The 17,409-nt window shown below is 32.7% G+C and overlaps 1 protein-coding gene and 1 long non-coding RNA gene across 5 annotated transcripts in view; one reads left to right on the forward strand and one right to left on the reverse strand.

Moving 5' to 3' along the window:
* The window catches only part of LOC114670906 (uncharacterized), a 33,615-nt gene extending 29,628 nt beyond the window's left edge, over positions 1 to 3,987 (forward strand). Inside the window, exon 6 of the long non-coding RNA XR_013400683.1 lies at positions 3,615 to 3,987. This is a non-coding gene — a long non-coding RNA (uncharacterized LOC114670906). The remainder of the gene's footprint in view (positions 1 to 3,614) is intronic.
* The window catches only part of PPFIA2 (PTPRF interacting protein alpha 2), a 499,294-nt gene that overhangs the window by 50,338 nt on the left and 431,547 nt on the right, over positions 1 to 17,409 (reverse strand). For all 4 annotated transcript variants that reach the window (XM_028828829.2, XM_077952487.1, XM_077952486.1 and 1 more), the window contains 1 exon segment: positions 17,309 to 17,402. In XM_028828829.2, the coding sequence (XP_028684662.2) occupies positions 17,309 to 17,402 (94 nt within the window).

Here is a 17,409-nt window from a genome sequence, read left to right on the forward strand (position 1 = left end):
ATTGAGATGCATCTAATGTGCTCTCCTGTTCATCTGAACCACTTCATATTCTTATGAGATGTAATATAGTGGTTTGAAAGAGCAAAGGTTCTGGATGCAGACAAATTAGGCTTTGGATCACACAAAACAATAACTAAATGTGCATTTATCACTTACTATCTATGAAGCACCATCCTGTTTTTATGTGTATTAACTCATTTAATTTTCATAATAATCCAATAAGATACATATTGACACACATTTGCAGATGAGAACACTGAAGAACAGAGGCCACTTGGAGTCATGGAACCATCGAATTGCAGAATCGAATTTGAACCCCAGTAACCTGTCCACAGAGTCAGCTATCTTAACCGCCACACCATCTCTTAGCCAATTAACATTTCTGAAATTTTTCATCACTGAAGAATAAGGATAATAGTGCCTTCCTTATTTTAAGTGTAAAATAAAATAATGGTCTCCTACTTTTCTTTCTTTTCCTATGGTTCATTTATTTTTAGAAGTGGCATACATTTATTTGACTTCCTGGTTAATATATAAGGTCTTTACCTTCTTATTGTCACACATTTCAATCCTCAGCATTATAAAAGAACAAACGAACTGTGGCTTTTCTTTTCTTGTTATTCCCTAGTAATATCAGGTTGTACATCTTGGCCAAAGAAAAGTTAGCCTAGTTTAAATGAATGAGATAGAGAAGTTGAATTTGTTGCCATTCATTTCATTTCAATTGATTTTGTAATAACCATACAAAATAATTCTCTGGTTGAAAAATTTACCTTCAGAGCTACTGATTTACTATGGCACATAACAAGTACTTATTGATAAAACCAGAAGAAATAAATATGTGGCTTGCTAAGAATGAAGAATAAAATATAAGTCAAATAATGTGACAATATAAAATACTTAGTATTGCAGCACAGAAAATAAATCTTCCTTACACAATACTAGCAGGAAATGTGCACAGACTTCACACTGTTGTTAATTGTAAAATGTATATTGTTCCACTAAAATTCAGCATTCAAGAGAGTAAATAGGATGTAACCTCCTCAAATTTCAACCAAACAATGGGCTTATTATTCAGGAATCCACACTTGATTAAGTCTGTGACAACTAAAACTACGTATTTGAGAAGCTAGTTGAAATTCTGGTCAGCAAATGCGAATACAGTATGGTGCCAACTCAATTATTTTTTTTTTAACATCTGCAAGCTGAACATGTATATCTTAGTTAACATAATTATTCTAAACAGAAATATGTTACAAATTCCAATCAGCTGCTTCAGAAGATTGATTACCTAACTATACATATTTAGCTTCATAAAATTAAGTTTCAAATTCAACATTAAATTTGAGTTGTTTTGAAAGCACAGCATACTGTGATTTTGCATATGTGCAAGTGCAAATGTGTGTGTGCCTGTGTATCCTATTACTGCATATTTTCACATTTGGTGAAAATGTATGAAAATCTATGACACATTTAAGTAGTGTTTTATTCAGATTCCAGTAACACATGCTAGGCTGTTTAGATTTCAAATAATTTCATTACATTGAAACCAAAATTCGTTAATATTGAAACCTTTCATCTTCAAGCTTCTCTGAAATATAGGGCATAGTCTCAGGAAAGAAATTTATTTGTGAATTGAATTTGGATTTACATAATCTCCTTCCTTACTGTGTTTTGAATTGAATTATTTCCAAAACCATTAAAAAGGTATAAATACCCCCCGACACACACACACACATACACACAAATATGATTGAATCATACAATTATTTATGCTGTTATTGAAAATGAGAGGGGCTTATATTACTCCCCATTAAACAATTTCACTTTTGCAAGACACCATAGTCTGTACATCCCAGTCACTTCCTAATAGTAATTGGATAGTAATTGGGGACCTACTGGAAAATATTGTAATTTTTCAGGTTATATGAATACCATTTAGATTAGATTGCTCTAGTGTTTCATCTAATTTTATACCGTCTTTTACTCAGTTTGGAAGTTTATAGTTTGTATGCTTCTGAAGGTACACATATTCTCTCATACTGTTGTAGGAGATAAGTAGATAATAATATTAGTAAGTACAAAGAATATTTCAGTCACTCAGGGGCACGTAGCAAATAAGTGGGGAAGATGGAACTTAAACTCTATCTTCTGATTCCTAAGTCAGTATTCTTTTTTCTTCACATCTTCTTATGTCATCTTCACTATGTTGTACTATCTTCCTTGATATTATATTATTCAAAGCTCTCTTTTAGTAATTGTACTAGGGAAATGATGTTGAGGTCCTAAAATGTTTAAGTCCGAGGAGCACGTGCAAGATAATAAGAAACTGAATTTTAGAATGAAGGCCATTATATCAGTTTCTTATAGTCCATTAATAAAAATGCATCATTCATTCATTGTTTTTCAATATTTTATTCAATAAGGAATGTGGGGAATTAAGTTTTATTTCTTGAAATTATTTTCCTCAGAAAAATTAAAAATCATTAGAAAACAGAAGACCGAATTTACATGATGACATGAAAACTCTGCTTTAAAACTCAATGTCGAGAACATTTGTTATTTTCAAAAAGAGTTTACAACATTCATTTGGCCAACATCATTGACTAGTACTCTAACCACAACCTGCCTTGCATTTTTAAGAACACCTTACTAGAGCTTTCCTTAATTCCTCAGTATTGTAAAATATCCTAACTGAAGCAAATACTGCATCACTAAATCATTTAGTTAATGGCAACTGAAACTTAACATTATATTAAAAATAATATAAACCTTACTAGTTAATAAAGTAATATTATAAAGTAAATGAATTTATATTGGCATACAAAATATATATATAGCCAACTAGTAATACTTTTCATAGTTTCCTGGATAATTGTATCTCACTGTAGTCATTTTATTGATAGAAAATAACACTGCTTTAAATTTAAAAGCAATACCTTCTTCTCAGTCCGAAGTGTTTTAATAGCTCACCATGTTACAAATGCAGTAGTCTACACCAATCTAAATATTATGCATATTTTATTTTACTTTTTTACTTTGAAGCCAAATCTGTGCTAGGAATAGATAAATACTCTAATTTTAGTTCAAAGAGAAGGATTTAAAATTTGAAGCCATTAACTGAGTAATTCAGGTTTTTAAAACTTTAGAAATCAACCAGTAGTACAGGAAACAATGGGAACAACACACATTCAACCAAAACCAAGGATTATTCTTGGCTCTCTATTTGCAAAAGCTCTGCAGGAAGAACAGCATTTAACCCTTTTCGGATATGTGCAGTTCTATTCGTTGATGAATAAGTTTGTCTCTTGAACATAACACAGGTGGAGCATTAAGAAAGGTACAGGCAATTCAGACAGGCAGCACAATCAGTAGTACCTGAGTGGTCTGAAAGTATGACTTGAGCCTGGCTGCTTGCCACATTGACCCGTTAGGGAATTACTAGAAAACTAGGGGGAAGGCAGTCTAGAATGTTTTTGACATGTATATAATAAAACAGAAGAAATACAAGTGCCCGAAAGCTCACATAATTAATTTAAATATGAACATTTCTCTGAACCAATGATTCCTTTTTACTGTGTGGAAATAAATACACTTCACGATTTTCATTTCAGGTCAGAGGCAGTGCAGCTTGTGTTACAACTCAAAAGAGTAATACTTTGAAAAAAAAAAAAAGATGGTGCTGAAAATAAACATGTTCAGCAGCCATTGTGATTCAACTTACCCAGATGTGCTTTTCATGAGATGGAGAAGGACGGATGGAAAAGAAAAGCACACAAATGTTAATGGATACAGTTCAATCCAAAGAAAGCCATGGAATAAAACAAGAGCATTATTTCAGATGTGAGAAAGCTCAGATATGAGAAAGACATGGTGCCATTTTGTATTTCATCATGACACACATACTCACTGCGTCCAAAAGCATAGTCAGGCTGAGGGTAGTTCTAATAGTTGACCAATAAGTCTATGTCTTGAGTATGAGCCACTCTGAAACATGCATGACCACATTTTCCCAGCCTCGAGTACATCCCAGGAGGAAATCAAGGAATCTTGGTAAAGGACATTCTTTACCTCAGGCCACTTCCATGTTATTTTACCAGTAGAAACAATAACTTATTAATTGGCACTTGGATTTTTATTTTTATAAGCCACTGCTAAGGCCCAAGAAGAAAGAACAGCAGACATGTGAAGAGGCAGCAACTTGAAGTGAAGAAAGTCCTTCCTAGTTTGATGAACTGAAAACCTAGATTCTAGTTGTCATACACAATTTGGTCAAAATTATTAGCAGATTCTGGTCTTCAATTTACTCATCATAATCCCTAGCAATAGTAATGCGTAAAGTCCATTCCAGATCCACAATTTATTTTTCCAATCAATGCTGTAATAATAATTACTATTTTGGTAAATATGTATGGCTAGTAATCAGAACATGAGAAAGTGTAAAAGTGTTCTATTCCTCTTCTTCCGTGGCCACATTACTTTCTCCTCTATTTTACTGGCAAAATAAACATCAAGTTTGTGCCTATTGTGGCTTTTTCAGTAGTAGAAATATTTAATTATTTGAATAGGTGTTTATAAATGTTTTTTGGGAAAAGTCCATAAATTATATTGGTTCACCAATATTACCAGAAATCATCACTAAAACAACATTGATAGATATATTGCTTTTGAAGAACCCTTGCTCCCTGGATGTAGCAGAGGCACTGAGAAAATATGGAAGTTAAATAATTCAACAAAAATCCATGAGAATATTGTTTTAAAAATATATTACAAGCATAATAGCCTAATTATTAAAAAATAAAATTGTTACTACAACTCATAAAATATGTTCAATATAACAAAATAGAAAGCAGAAATTCCTATGTCAGAAATTAGGCAGGTTAGAGCATCTCCTTTTTTATTGAACAATTATTATAAAGAAAAGATTGATGTGCAATGGAACACCCTGCACGTGCCTCCTCTCAAGGCATTCATTCAGAGAAACCACGTACTTTTTATTAAATTGGCACTTTGAAAAAAAATGCATATTTTTGGCCTTAACTCCACAGCATCTTAAAGCTCCTTAAATTTTCACATGAACAAAAACATAAATGTTCAGAAACACTGGCATTACACTGTCCCAAGAAATTTATCGTATTTTTCACATCATACACCCCACAGAAATGAAATTAAAACCAAAAGGATATAGTTTTTAGATGTTTAAAATGGTTTTCTTGTCAACATACCTGTGAATTCTATGATGGGTTCAGAAAAAATAGGCAATTTCTCAGCTTTCCAAGAAAATTGCCAAAAGCATTTGGAACTAGTTATCACCATGGACAACATAATCTTTCTGAGCCTACTAGCTATCTAGGAATCACTTTCCTATAAAACAAGCTGATTAAATTTGCAGGCAGTAAAACAGTAATATTTATCAGATGGTCCTTCATCATTTTTTAAAATAAAAAACTTAATCAGTATAAATACCTTAAAATATAAAATATAAGAGAAAATACGAAAATAAACAACACAAATTTAAACACAAGTTTAAAAATTTAACTGCTCAAAAAGCATTGCAAAAATTTCTATTATTTTGTTATGAATTTATTTATTTTTTTATGAATTTATATAAATTATCTGATTTCTCATAGTTTTTATGAACTTTCTTCTCTTCCGTAGTAAATAAAGTTAAGAACAATTTCAAGCAGCTATATCACTTTAGAATGTTAAGAATTTCACCTCATGACTTTCAAACAAATGTGTTCTGCAAAAGACAAAAATCTATAGTTATAAATGAGCCATATTTTGTGCTAATATATTATAAACTTCATATAGGAGGTAATATACATTTGCAGAGAAGTTTTTTTCTGATTAATTTTTCTTATTGTAAATATTGATGCATTCTTTCCTACAGATATTTATTTACAGTAGCGTATGGCCTCATTATTTTTCTCTCCATTTCAGAAGTGTCAAGGCTATGTTAATAGTGCGAGAGATTCTGTCAAGAATAAATAATCTTCAGTTAAAGACCATTGTGAGTAATAGGCAAGTAAGTTTTAATTAACATGAAAAAAATAGGTTATGTTACCATCTAATGAATGAGATCAGACGCAATTATTGACATTATGTTTTCCTTGGCAACATCAGCATATATCCAGTCAGGAGAAGAAGAAATTACCAGCAAACATATGTCTTATATTTCAAAATGAGAGCCTTCAACTTTTCAGTTTCCTCACCTTGATCTTCCAGATCTCCTACAATTGAATGGACCTTCTCCTGTTATAAACTAGTCAATTCTGGATTGAAAACTTCAAATAAGAAACAATTCATTAGAAGAGTTTTACGTTTGGAATATAATTGACTCTTGCTTTGTAAGGTTCAAGTTGGTGATTCAGAAATATTTTAAAATCAGTTATTAACACCAAATTGAGAAGTTAATGGCTGGTAACTGAAATGGAAAAGTAAAATGAATAAATATTTTTTAATAGGTGAAAGTTGAGAATGTTTAAATGCTGGTGGGGAAAAAAAAACAGGAGCAGAAGTTGAAAGCAAGGGGGAATTCAGCAAAAAATGACTAAGAAAATGGAAAGGGATGATCTGAGTAAGAAGAGAATAGCCTAGTTTTCTATAATAAGACACATGGGGCAAGTGTTAGTTTATATTTGGCATCAAGCAATTCAGGGCACTTGGATGGTTTCTCTTTCTGTGTCTCTCTGTCTCCTTAAGCTAGAATGTAAACTCATCAGCAGAAGATACAAGTTTGAGGAGAGTGGAGGTCTCTAACAAGAGTTGCAGAGAGTAGAACAACATTAATGAAATAAAACTCTTGGGATTACTAGGCAGTGCTGAATTTCACGATAAAACTATTTCTAATTTCCCTGCTGTAATTTTCTCCAACAGCACAGATGTGCCAAAATGTACACATGGAGAAAAAAAATCTCGTTGTTGGGTGTGGTTGTTATATGTAGATGTGACCAAATGAAAGCGGAGTGAAGACATTTAACAAATTTTGAGGGTGCTGAAATTACCAACATGATCTAAGCTAAACAAGGAGAGAGGGGAAAACAGAAAGGGGATAGTGCACTGGTAAAGGATAGAGGTTAAATATAGATGATAGAAGAAAAAGTTCATAAAGCAAGATCAAAGGTGGGAAGACTGTGATTAGCAAGAAATGAGATGCTTGAATTGGTAAGTTTGAAAGAAGCATGATTTGTGGTGATGACAAGATTCAGAATAGTACCAGGAAGAGTGTCTGACTTGGGGTAGTGAACAACACTGGAAGCAATAAAGTTATAAAACCAAAAGGTTAGTTTGTGAATGGGTGATCTATGTGGATATCAGAGCATACCAGGGTGATGTCAAGAACTGCTTAAAATTCCTGCTTAAAGACAGATGATGGGACTTTACAGACAAATATTTAAGCATGTTTCTAGTGATTCTTCTAAATGAAAGAAATGGTTCAGAAGTTTAAGTGTGGTTCACCATCACATTAAAAATAACTTTTCTTTAAGTTAATATTGACTTCAAATAACTAAAGCATTTGAGACTACTTAAAGGAGTTTAAGAAATCTTTATCGCTCTAAGAATTTTGTTATTCATCTGCCTAGCAAACCCAATACAGTTAAGCCTCAAATTAAAATTTCAATTATGGAGAATCTGAACTAAAGATATTTAATTTCATGCTTGTGTATGTGTGTACAAAAATATACTTAATACACACACACACTTCATATATATATGAAGTCTTTTTGTATTGAACTTTTTATCTGTAAAATCCCGGCAAGAGAGAGATTATACATAATTACTGCCCTTCTTAGAAGTGTGGAGACAAGAGACACTCGGTTCATGAATGGCTCATTGGAAATAACTATGGGAAGAAACTAAATTTCCAAAGATCTTATAAAAAATACTATACAAAGCTTATATAGGATTTTATATTAGCAGGAACAAATGTGGAAAATTCTAGATTAAGATGTCAGCATTATATTTAAATGTACTTTAATTTGATTGTTTTCATTTAAAAAGCCATAATTTTCTTGCTATTAGACTCTCTCTTGTAAGTTTTACTTGAATGAATAATTCAGATTGATTCAAGCACACATTTAAATTCTTTACATGGCTTATTTATTAGGGAACATTAGTATGATTATATGTTATATCAAACACTGGAATATTATGTGTGGTGAATTATATCAGAAAAAATCAATTTTATAAAGCATCTACATCTTCTGTTTTGAAATCCTCCCCATCCCCACTCTTTAAAAGCATGTTTGGTTTGAATACATTTGTTGCTCATTTTGAAGGATAGGGTAGGGGCAGATAAGAAACTAATTATTCTCTAGAGGAAAAAAAAGGTGCTACCCTTTCCAGAGTACAAAGAAACTGGGGAATTCTTCATTCACTCCCTATTTGGACCATTAAAAGTTATATAGGATATTCTAGGTGCAGTTGAGATTGGACTACATATTCTTTAAATCAAAGCCCTATTCTTAGATACTAAATAATTCCAAGGAAAACTGGGCTCTGGAGATCTACATTTTTGTATAACACAGTGCCTGGAAAGCTATATTTCTTGATGCATAGAAGAAAATAGCAGTTTTTACATTAAAAGCTTTGTGAAAAATATTAGAGATAGTGGATGTAAAATGCATAGAACAGTGCATTGCTTAGCACATTATAACTAATCAATGTGATTATTATGTAGATATTACATATAAAATGGATAACATCATTAGCATGCAAAAGATGAGGAAAACATGAAGCAGAATATATGCACAGAAGGAGATAAAAGTAATCAGGAACAAAAAAAAAAAAATAGATAATAGGCATATCAAGACCATGAAGTGCAAGATGGGAAGATGGGAAACAGAGAGATAAAGCTGGTGAGGTACACAGGGAGCAGATAATGTAGAGATTTATGGACTACATAAAGCCATTTGAAATTAATTCTAGGGCTGTGAGGGAGTGATTGAGGGGTTTTAGGCAGCTAAAAAATAAGATTTAGATAGGTCTCTTTAGCTGAAGCGTGAATAATGGATTATAGGAAGGCAAGACTAGACTAGAAGTAGAAAGACTATTGTAGTATGATGGCTTGAGCTGGAGAGAAGAAAATCAACAGATTTGAGAGGTTTATAAAAATGCAATTAACTAGATTTGGTAATAGTACATGGACGTGTGCAGAGGAAGAATTACGACAAGGAAGAACAGGAGTAAAGAGGAAGCCCAGGTTTCAGGTTTGGTCATCCGGGTAGAAATCACTGCCCTAACTCCTATTATATTTTTTCAGGTTTTCTTCTTTATCCTAGAGTTCTTTCTTTGTCCAGCTTCTGTATATCCATTCAATTATTTGGGAAATGCATTTTAAATACTTATAATATGCCAGCGTCTATATGTTAAAAATTCAAAGATCCTCCTCTGTTCAGTTCTCCTCTGAATTTTATAGGGGATCACAGAATCTCAGGGCAGGGACAATTTAAAAAGCATGTAGTACAAATTCTCAGCCAAAAGGTGAATCCTCCATAATCCTATTATGTACATATGCCTGTCAGGTCTATATTAGACATAATTACAGTGAACAACTCCCTTTCCAGGTGGTCAATTTTTTCTTCCTACCTTTGTGATTGTTAATAATTCTCTTACAGTCAGCTCAATTTATCTGTAGTAACCCCTGACTTCTGGCCCAAGGTCTTATCACAAGGCCATAAAGAACACGTTTGGTTGTTCATTCTCTTGGCAGCGTCTATATCTTTGTTCTGTATACACCACATATTCCTATTTCTACCAGTCTTTGAAGACATGGCTTTGTGTCATCTCACTAGGATGGTCATGTTCCTCTGAACATATGCTGGTTTTAATACATCTACTTTAAGTATATTTTCCAGAAATGAACACAATACCCAGCTATAATCTGGCAAATGCATAGAATTTTGACCCTGTAACTGCTTTTATGGATATTGAAAAACATTAAATTATTTGTCAGGCATTGCTCATTTGCCTACCTCGTAGAAACTTTTTTCGTAGGAGCCACAGGTAAATTATATATGTTCCCCTATAGAAGAAATCAGTAATATAGTCCTGAAGTTGGCTGCAGGAGTATAGAAATTCCCATATAAAATTTCATCTTGTCAGATTTGGATGCCTCTGTAAAAATCATCCTTAAGCATATTCTTTATCTAAAAACTGAGCTATGCCTTCTAGCTTTGCACTTTGCCAAACCTGATGTTCTTACTTAAATCATGTGGGAAAGTGCTGGGTTATGCCACCTTCTTTTTCACTTAGTCCTCATCAATTCATTTGTGAAGCCCCTTTGGTTATTTGTCTTTAGCTGGGAGAATGTCTTGCAAATAAGAATATTAGGGTGCCTTTGGGTTTCTGACACTTTTCTCATTCTCTACAAAGACTTTAAAAAGTGATCATGAGCCCTGAAATACTTAAATGCAATAATTAGTTTTCATGTCCATCTCTCTAGAAGTTCTTTGAAGAACAGAACTAGGTAATTCAAATATCAGTAATTTAAAACATTTCTTGGGACATACTGAGGAAAAGAATGAAAAATTATCATTTTCATGTTCTACTAATATTAATCCAGGATTTATATCAATTAAGATAAATGATATGAATTTATTTAGAAAACGACATTATCTTCTAGTGTATGTAACTATCTTGATTTTAATTTTCATTTACTAATTTTTATTTTACTCTTTCCAGATCAAAAATGTTTCTCCTGGCAGAAGTGATGGAGACAGCAGAGGGCTTCTGCTCTACTCTTTGTGATATATTAACATTGCACTGCTGGCTCAAAACAGCAACTCTATTCCTTTTGTGCTGTTTTCCTTCCTCTAAATAGATCAATATATCTAAATATATCTAAAAGAGAGCACTTTGGTTTCCCTTAGCTTTCTTTTTACTAACAAATTTCAGTGCATTTTGACCCTTATGCTTTGGATATTATTATTACTTACGTTCAGGGAATTCTTATAATTGTCCTTGGTTGGAGCTAGGCAGGGCTATGCATGATCACATGGCAAAGCCAACAGCAGCTCTATTTTAGTGAAAACAGAGGAGACAGGCTTCTGGAGTTCCAAGTAGGAAACTGGGACACATTTTCCCAGAGAAATTTTGAAAGCATTGGGTTTAGGTTCTAAAATGTTGTATATTATTATATTTGTTGAATTAGTTGCCCAGGAATTTTCCCACAGTAATTGTGTCTGTACTAAATAAACCCCCGACTGAAATAAACAAACGGATCCAAGCACAAATACCTGTTCCAAACTAGGCCTTAAAAGGATTTCATCTAAGGACTTTATTTTTGGAATGGGATGAAGGAGAATATATGTGTTTGTGACAAGGCTGGAAAAATCTCTCATGATATCATCTTGTCAAAGTTTTGGGAATATCTTGACTCTATTGCCTCTAGAATCTGTTGTTTCTGTAATCTGTGAGATCATCTAATATCATGCAGGTGAATCCTTCTTTTTGCTTTATCTACCCAGAGACAGTTCCTACTGCATGCCTACAAAACAAATTTTTGTGGGGGAAGCACAGACTTTTACTTTCTGTGTATATAGAATACTTAGATGGGAGTATGTACTCAGAGCTTCTAACACATCTTACAAATTAAGTTCTGGAATACAGTTCATTTGTAAGTTTAATTTGGCATATAGGCACTTAACAAAGATGTATTAAATGAAAGAATGTTGTGAGTTTCTGTGATACCTTTACATATAAATATTTTCCATGACATATATTTTGCTTACAGATATGTACACTCTGAACCTGCCAAACGCCAAAGATTAAAAGTGCAGTCTCAAAACACATTAACGATTACACACTGAGGAGACCCTCAGGATTGTGATGGGAATAAATTAAGTAAATCTATAGAGCTTCACTTTTATGTCTTTGATATTCTAACATAAAGATTTATTGGTAGTGATTAAGTATGACTGCTTTGCTCCAAGGATAAACTGCTTCTCGGGAGAGGATGCTGCTGATAGCTGAATCGGGGTGTTAATTTCATTTTAATGATATCAAAAAATTAATTCGCATAGGAAATCTATTTTCCTTTAGCAGTCTTATCCATTCAGAATACATATAAAAGTCTAACATATAATAATATACTATCTATATTGTAACTAAAGATTGAAAACGATGTTAGTCAGTATATTAACATTCATATGATATCTTTCAACTTAAGTTACAAAAATAGAGAAAATTTCAGCATGGATATATCCTGTACCAAAAAAAATTATATAATGTTAAGAGGCAAGAGAAAACATTAGCAGATAAAGAATTAAGCTAAATATTTCACCATGTATATTGCTGGAGATAAATAACTATTCAGTGGATATTCTGTCAATTTTAATATGTTCACTGCCTGTTCAGAACTGTCTTGAGAATTAGAGAGGTGAATTACTATTGAAACAGACATCCTCATCTTTAATCCCAGCAGTCTGTGTAAGACTAAGCTTCTTGGAATCAAAGTTGAGTGTAGAAATGTGAATCCCCTAGAGTAACAGATGTCAAATAGTTCAGCCTAACAAGTCTTCAGTTTGCTAAGTATAAAGTAGAAAAATGAAACACAACATTTGAATAGACACATACTTATGGCATTTCTGAACACCAAAGATAAAGCAAAAGTAAATTTAAAAAACTGTCAGAGAGAGAGGAAAAAGAAATCTTACATGCTATATACAAAAGAATGGCAATCAATTGATCATTAGCCATAACTAGAAGCAAGAAGAGCCATAACTTCAAAGTTCTGAGGACAAATTATTTTTAACCAATAGTTCTATATTTTGGGAAATTATCAACTGATGTTAGGTGTAAAATATATTTTCAGGTCTCTAATGACTCAAGGAATTTGCCACTTGCCCTATCATCACATTTCTAGAGATGCTGACATGTGAAACTGGAAACTAAATATATTCCAGGGGAGAAAAGTAAGAAATATAATGAGATATATAATAAAAATATAATTAACACTGATGATTCAAAACTTGCTTAAGCAAGAATGTTGATGACATTAAATTTTATTAATTCCCTTGTAAGTTCTTAGTTCTTGATGCTAAAGTAACAGATTTATGAAATTATAATAACATAAATGTTATTTTTAATATCATGTGGTGCTTATACCTGTGCAACTTGAAAGTCTGTGATTAACCAGGTCTTTCTGTGTTAGGTGGATTTAACTATTTGGGGTTTCCAGTTATGCTTTTTTTTTCCCCACTATTTACCTAAGCCAGCCCTTTATTGGAAATACGGCTGACAGTTTGATTTTTAATTGACAGTTTTGTCAGTCAACAAATAAATTCTGAACTTAGGCAAAGAAGAGAGTTTCTATTTATTGTGCCCTAAAATACCCAAATATAGTCTCTAAGTACAATTTGTTGAGTTGGACCTCATTCAGAAACACAGGTTTTTTTGGGGGGGCTGGCACATGTAGGTTTTAAGTCTTAAGGGACCATCTATCATTCCATACAGTGTGATTGTAGCTCACTGTAACCTCGAATTCATGGGCTCAAGCAATCCTCCTGTCTCAGCCTTAGGACATGCACATGCCATCATGCCTGTCTCATGTATTTTTATTTTTTTGTAGAAATGGGGTCTCACCCTGTTGCCCAGGCTGAGTCTCAAACACCTAGGCTTGAGCAATTCTCCCACCTCAGCCTCCCAAAGTGCTGGGATTACAGGCATGAGTCACCATTACTGGCCTGTGTGGTTGGCTTTAATCAGCCTTCCTGAATAAGAAGCTTTTAGGTTAAAACATAGGCTGGAGAGCTAAGAATGGAAAATACGTTCTTAAATATGAGGGTGAAAGGTATAAAAGAAAAGGAGTGAAATTTTCGAGTCTGGTTGTTCTAAACGTAACAGTAAAAGAGAAGATGTTTTTGTTAAATAAAAAAGGAGCCTGGAGTTCAAAGAAATCCAACAGAGACTGATGGATAAGATCTCAGAGAGTCATGGCATCCCCACAGGAAGTCCACATTGAATAAACTATGAAGAATTATAATGTTAATACTGAGACTATATATTGAGAATAAGTGACTCACCCTTAAATGTCAGGAGCCTACAGAGAAACTGGTCAGTTTTTAAAGGGGAAAAACCAAGAAAATGACTGTGAAGCATTCAAAGAATTACTAGCTGAGTTTTAGTTTGACACAATTATTATAGGTTAACTATACTCTACATAAACCTGCTGGAGAAATTTATGGAATTGATGATTTAAAGAAAAGTACAGCAAAGATGGGGCAAAGTAAAGGCAAACTAGGCAGACCAACAATAGATTGACTTTAGGCCGAAGTTACATGTTACTCTGATGAAACAACAGCAATTGTTTAATAATACCCAGGAAGGTAACGATGGATAAGACAAGATTTTCATGACTAGTGGGTGGTTTAGTAGATTCAATGTTGTTGATTTCCTATTTCTCATAATAAGACAATAGAGAGAAATATAAGCAAAACTAATGCCTGGACCAGAAAGCAAAGAAAAAGGAGAATTAAAGTAGGAACACAAATCTTGTTAAGTTGTTGTAACCTATGTGTGTTAAATTTACTGGATGGTAAGTGTGCCTCAAATTAAACCTTTGTTTAGGACTGCCAAGTTACAAATTTCTGAACTTTGCAAGAATTTGGAATGTCTTAAATGCTGCTCTCTGAAAGTAACTCCCCCATATGGCTTTTTAAAAAATGTACCATAATTAACTCCTCTAGAGATTTCTCCCAATTAAATTTAAAGTTACAGACTGTCAATTCTAAATAGCTGCTATCCTAGCAAATTTGAAAATAAGATATTGTCTAGTTCTGGCTATCCTCACAAAGACTACTGAATCTCTGCTATGAATTACGGGATAGTGAGCATAGCTGTGTTAAGTACTAAGCCCTGGAAATACCATTTTGCTGGTCCAGTGGATAGAATTTAGAAACAACTGATAGGATAACACAGGTTGCAACTGTGTACATACAATCTATAGTGTTCAACATTATGAAAAATGTTGCTTCATTTATTGTTTTTATTTATTTCTTAAATGTACTTAAAATTATTTTTCATCTTGATAGAAGACTAGCAGACATGAAATTTGAACACAGAAAAGAGCATAATGCATCAAAGTGCACTGAAAGAGGATATGGTTTCTTTAAAAAGAAATAAAATTGGAATTGTTTAAATGAAATTTTAAACACTTGGAAAAATTCAAGAATAGGCTGTCAACATTTAATAATATTAATAATTAACAACATAAAATTCAATACAAAAAAGTTTGAAACCACGTAATTTAAAAGTAAATTGTCTATGTCTAATAAAACTCATTATGTGAAGACAATTTACTCTCTGGTAATCCAGAAATCAAGCCACAGTGCCATGAAAGTTCCGAATAGGTGTTAACAATTATTCATATAAGTCTTTGAACACTGGTTGCATATCTATGCTCATAGGGTTATTGCTATGGAATAATCAATAATAAGGGAAATACTTTTGTGCTTTCATTAATTATCTCTGACTTGCCTTGTTAAATCCATTTGAACCTAAATACCTTTAATCCATGGGGAACAACTGTACTAAGAAATGTTAGCCATTTTTGCCTTATAGAATGTTCCTAATATTCTTCTTAATATTAAAACAAGTATTCTACATAATACATTTTACAGTTACATTTTGCCAATACATGTTGCAAAATAAAACCCAAAGTCAAGCATGGTAAGATATTTAAGGGAATAACTAGTATTTGTTTCTGACTGTGAGGGTACTTAGTAGTTGAGAAATGAGTCTATAAAATTATTATCAAATCAACCCAACAGTGTATAAGGTTAATAATAGCTAAACTTTAAATATGTTATTTTAAATTGAAATGTTTATCTTTAGTAGCTATTTAAAAAAATATTCCAGTTGGTTCCATCAACAACTAATAAAGTATGCAGTGCACTGCCTCGGTATCAGACTTATATGCAATTGTGAAAGCTGTTCAGATTGCCATTCTTAAGTTAAGTATTTCTCTGGGAGAAATGAGAATTAACTTTTAAGGGAAATAAACTGTTTCCATTAGTCAGGCTGGGTTTTGATCATTTATATATTTTTAGACTTGAAATCAACTGCCAACATTTTAAAAAAATTAACAGAGGAAAGTATTTTTTAGAAGAATGTTTTTCTCAATAAATAGTTATGAAATAGAGTATATCACTAACTGGTAGGACTAAACAAAATTAAGACATTTGAAACAGATTATGATAATATTTAAATATATTTTTGAGTGATCAGTAACTAAAGAATAAATATACATTATTGATTATGGCTGAGCATTTGATTGTATTGTAGAAATAATGATGTTCTCAAGGTCATTTTTTCTGGACAATGTTCCTACTGAACTGGGATATATGTACATAATTTTTAGTAACTAACAAACTAATAAACAATTAGGTTAGTGAGTTGTTTGGCAACTTGTAAGTATATAGTTCCCCATTATTAGTAAACATTTACAAAGCAAGTGAGAAAGCAAAATATGAAGTCAATTGATTAGCCCGTATAGTATAGTCCTAAGAGCCTATCTGTTACAAAATGATTATGAAAGCAGTGAATATTCTTTCATAGGAAAGAAGGAAAATGTGAAAACTAAAAACACAATGTAAGAAATATTTGAGAAGAAGGAAAAGTAATAATCAACCAATAGATTCTGGAATAAAGAGAAATTGATTTACATTTAAAGAACATGTCCTAAAGGTGCCATTTTGTCAATGAAAATGTTACTATGTATTTTTAAAATGTTATTTCGGGACCTACTTGCTTTCCAACAGCTGCTGCAACTCAAAATTTGCCAATGTTGCAAGTCATTTAAATGTTCCATATTATATATGAATGAAAAGATACACTATCAATTTCCTGACAGATGCAAAACAATCTGCTCTGAGTCTAAAATAAGTTTATATTCAATCAGTCAGAGAAATGTTTCTCCTTTACTCCATTTCAAAGAGTAGATACTTATAATTGCCACGAGAGAAAACAAAGGTAGATGGTATAATCTCATTTTATCATACCAATCAGGTATTAATTTTTACCATCAATAGGGTTTTGCATTACTTTTAAGGATTTTGAAACACATCCATGGATGGTTACATTGAAGAAACTGCTTATTTCCACCACAGGCCAAATACTGTTATGCTCTTTTCAACAGTAGCTCACAACCAGGAAACATAAGCCCTGAGGGTTTTAGGTAATATCTGGAAAATACTGGCTTCAATATAGTTCTTTTGTTTCCAACCACTCTCTTTTTAATTCCCTATAAATAACAATAAAGAATTAGTAAAAGTTAGAAAAAGGGGGGAAATATCCCCAAACCTACTTTTTCTTCAGTCTTCGATCCTTCTCAGCTTGAGTTCCGAGTTTGCCTAACCCCAGGGACTCCTGAGCTGCAGCTTCAGTCTCCATAAAGCCTCCTGTGAA

Source organism: Macaca mulatta, chromosome 11, assembly GCF_049350105.2.
Source record: "Macaca mulatta isolate MMU2019108-1 chromosome 11, T2T-MMU8v2.0, whole genome shotgun sequence".
In the NCBI taxonomy this organism is placed as follows: domain Eukaryota; kingdom Metazoa; phylum Chordata; class Mammalia; order Primates; family Cercopithecidae; genus Macaca; species Macaca mulatta.